The sequence below is a fragment of the Nicotiana tomentosiformis genome, chromosome 5 (assembly GCF_000390325.3).
Source record: "Nicotiana tomentosiformis chromosome 5, ASM39032v3, whole genome shotgun sequence".
NCBI classification, from domain to species: Eukaryota; Viridiplantae; Streptophyta; class Magnoliopsida; order Solanales; family Solanaceae; genus Nicotiana; species Nicotiana tomentosiformis.
The window spans coordinates 82,175,749-82,178,525 of record NC_090816.1 but is presented as its reverse complement, the minus strand read 5'-3'; the positions used below and the strand labels follow the sequence as shown (position 1 = coordinate 82,178,525).

The window sequence follows — 2,777 nt, the reverse complement described above, 5'->3', positions numbered from 1 at the left end:
GTCAGCTACTTCCTGTATATCTTCATTGATTGGGTAGTCTCTTGGAACAACATGGTACAAATAACCTAGTCCAGTCCAATTCTCATGCCAAATGTTAGTTGATCCCCTTTTTATTTTCCACAATATCTCATGCTCCACCTCTTGCCTGGCCTCTAACATTTTCCTTCTTACATGAGACCCCCCTCTAAATTTGACCACTGTTGCCAGCTTATTTTTACAGTATTTGTTCCATATGAAATTAGACCATAAGGAATTCTATGTCCTAAACTTCCACCACAACTTGGCAAGTAAATCTCTAGAGACATCATGCAGAGATCTAAAACCTACTCCCCCTCCTTCCTTTGGTAGGCATAGATTTTGCCATTTTGTCCAATGTCTACTTTTACCTTCATCTTTGTTACTCCAGAAGAACCTATAAAAGGTTTTATGAAGGTGTTCAAGTACATTGTTAGGTGGATCAAGGACATAAAGGATGTGTGTAGGCATGCTTTGTAGGACACTAGTGATTAATGTAGCTTTTCCCCTGTAGGACAGTAGCTTCCCCTTCCAAGATTGTGGCTTTCCCTTCACAATTTTAATCAAGTCATTGTAATAATCCTTCCTTATTCTTGTGTAGAATATTGTACTACCAAGATAAGTGAATGGAAACTCACCCCTTGAGAATCAACTAATAGCACCTACAGAGTTGAACAATCTTGCAGACACAGTAGAGTGCATATAAAAGGAACTCTTTGTCTTATTGATCATTTGGCCAGAAGTGTGCTCGTACTTGTACAAGACTTTTATAATCTTCTCTAAAAATAATGGATCAGTTGAAGCAAAGATTATAGTATCGTCTACGTAGGTTAAATGATTCAATGGATCAGTCCACTTGGGCATGCCAAAGCCCTTGAATTTCTGGTTTTCAAATAGCTTATTTAAAGACCTAGATAGTACCTCTATAGAGAGTATGAACAGGGATGGGGAGAGAGGATCCCCTTGCTTTACAGCTCTTGTTGAGTGAAAGAAACCTGAAGCTTGACCATTAATCAGAACAGAATACCGGTTGTTGGATAGTAGATTCCACACCATGTTGATGAAGCATTATGTAAATCCCATTTTCCTCAAAACATTCATTAAATACTTCCAAGAGACCTTATCATATGCCTTTGCCATGCCAAGTTTGATAATTACATTGGCAGGTTTTCCCCTTAACCTTATGCCAATAACAATCTCCTGAGTTAATAAGATATTTTCAAATATACTTCTTCCCTTGATAAATCCTGACTCGTTGGAAGAAATCAAAAAAGGCAGTATCTTTTCCAGCCTATCATGAACAACTCTAGATATCACTTTATTCATAAAATTGCTTAAGCTTATAGGTCTGAGATCAGTGAATGTTTGAACATGTTGTTTGTTTGGCAGCAAGACAAGGTTTGTGTGCGTTATAGACTTGGGAAAATGAATTCCTCCATAAAACAGTTTTAGCATCTCATGCATATCTTCACCTATTATATCCCAACATTCGTGAAAGAAAATGCCTGTGAAACCATCTGGACCACCTGCACTCTCACCACTCAAAGAAAGTACTCCTGCCTTTACCTCCTCAATTGTAGGAATTCTACAAAGCTCTAAGTTTTGATCACTAGACACCATTGGAGGTACATTGTTTAGAAGATCAGAGCATGTAGGGTCATCTTCTTGTGTAAACTGCTTCTGGAAAAATTTTGCTGCTGCATCAGCCAGCTGATCTTATGACTCAATCCAAGCGCCATCATTATTCTGGATTCTCTTCAGTTGGAGCTTCTGCCTTTTACCATTGACATGGTTATGGAAACATCTAGTATTTATATCTCCTTCTCCAAACCAGGACATTCCTACTTTTTGTTTCCAATACTGCTCCTCTATGCTCAGATATCTCTTTAACTCAGATTGTTCTTTTTGAAGTACAATTCTATTCTCTATTGTTGGTTCTTCTTCAAATAGCATTTCTTTTACTCTGACCACATATTCTCTTAAAGCTAGTTGTTTAAAGATATCCCCATAAGTGAGATTGCTCCATTTTTAAAGATCAGTCTTAACTCTTTTTAGTTTTTGTTTGAACATCAAGAAGGGGTCACCTGTGAAATCAGCCAGCCAATTCTGTCTAACTACCTCCATAAAAGAGGCATGTGTTGTCCAGAAATTCAAAAATTTGAAAGGTTTGGCAATTTGAGTGTTCTACTCACCACAACTCATCAGTAGTGGTGCATGGTCAGACCCTGTTCTGATGTGGTACTCCACTTCTGTACTAGGTGATAAAGTCTGGAATGGCACATTGACAAAACATCTGTCCAACCTTTTGAATATGCATTCTGAGTGTAGTCTCCCATTCCACCATGTGAATGGACTTCCTTTGTACCCCAGGTCAAATAGCCCACAAGAGTGTACACAAAAGGCAAAATTTTCATATTCTGGAGGGTAAACTGGTAGTCCACCAATCTTCTCTTCTTCATTAAGAATCACATTAAAGTCCCCTCCAACCACCCAATGTAATTCCATGTCTCTAGCAAGGTAGTATAGATTATCCCACAATTCTAATCTAACCAGGGATGAACACTTTGCATATACAAAGGTCATCATGAGGTGCTACTCAATATCTTGATGATAAACAATGATTGTAAGTTGATGGTCAGTGTCAATCACCACATCCCACTGGACCACAGCATCAAGAAATAATCATATCTTGCCATTGATATTAGATATTGTTGCTTCCATGCCTAGTCTCCTCCTATAGTTCTGAATAAGCCTCTACTTTT

At 38.2% G+C, this 2,777-nt stretch overlaps 1 protein-coding gene across 1 annotated transcript; it reads right to left on the bottom strand.

Moving 5' to 3' along the window:
- Positions 1-255: 255 nt before the first annotated feature.
- On the bottom strand, positions 256-1,071 carry LOC138892674 (uncharacterized). The gene is made up of 2 exons (XM_070176410.1): positions 682-1,071; positions 256-564 (listed from the first exon to the last, which is right to left on the bottom strand). Exons 1-2 carry the CDS (start codon positions 1,069-1,071, stop codon positions 256-258), a joined length of 699 nt encoding a protein of 232 aa, XP_070032511.1.
- Between the last annotated feature and the right edge of the window lie 1,706 nt (positions 1,072-2,777).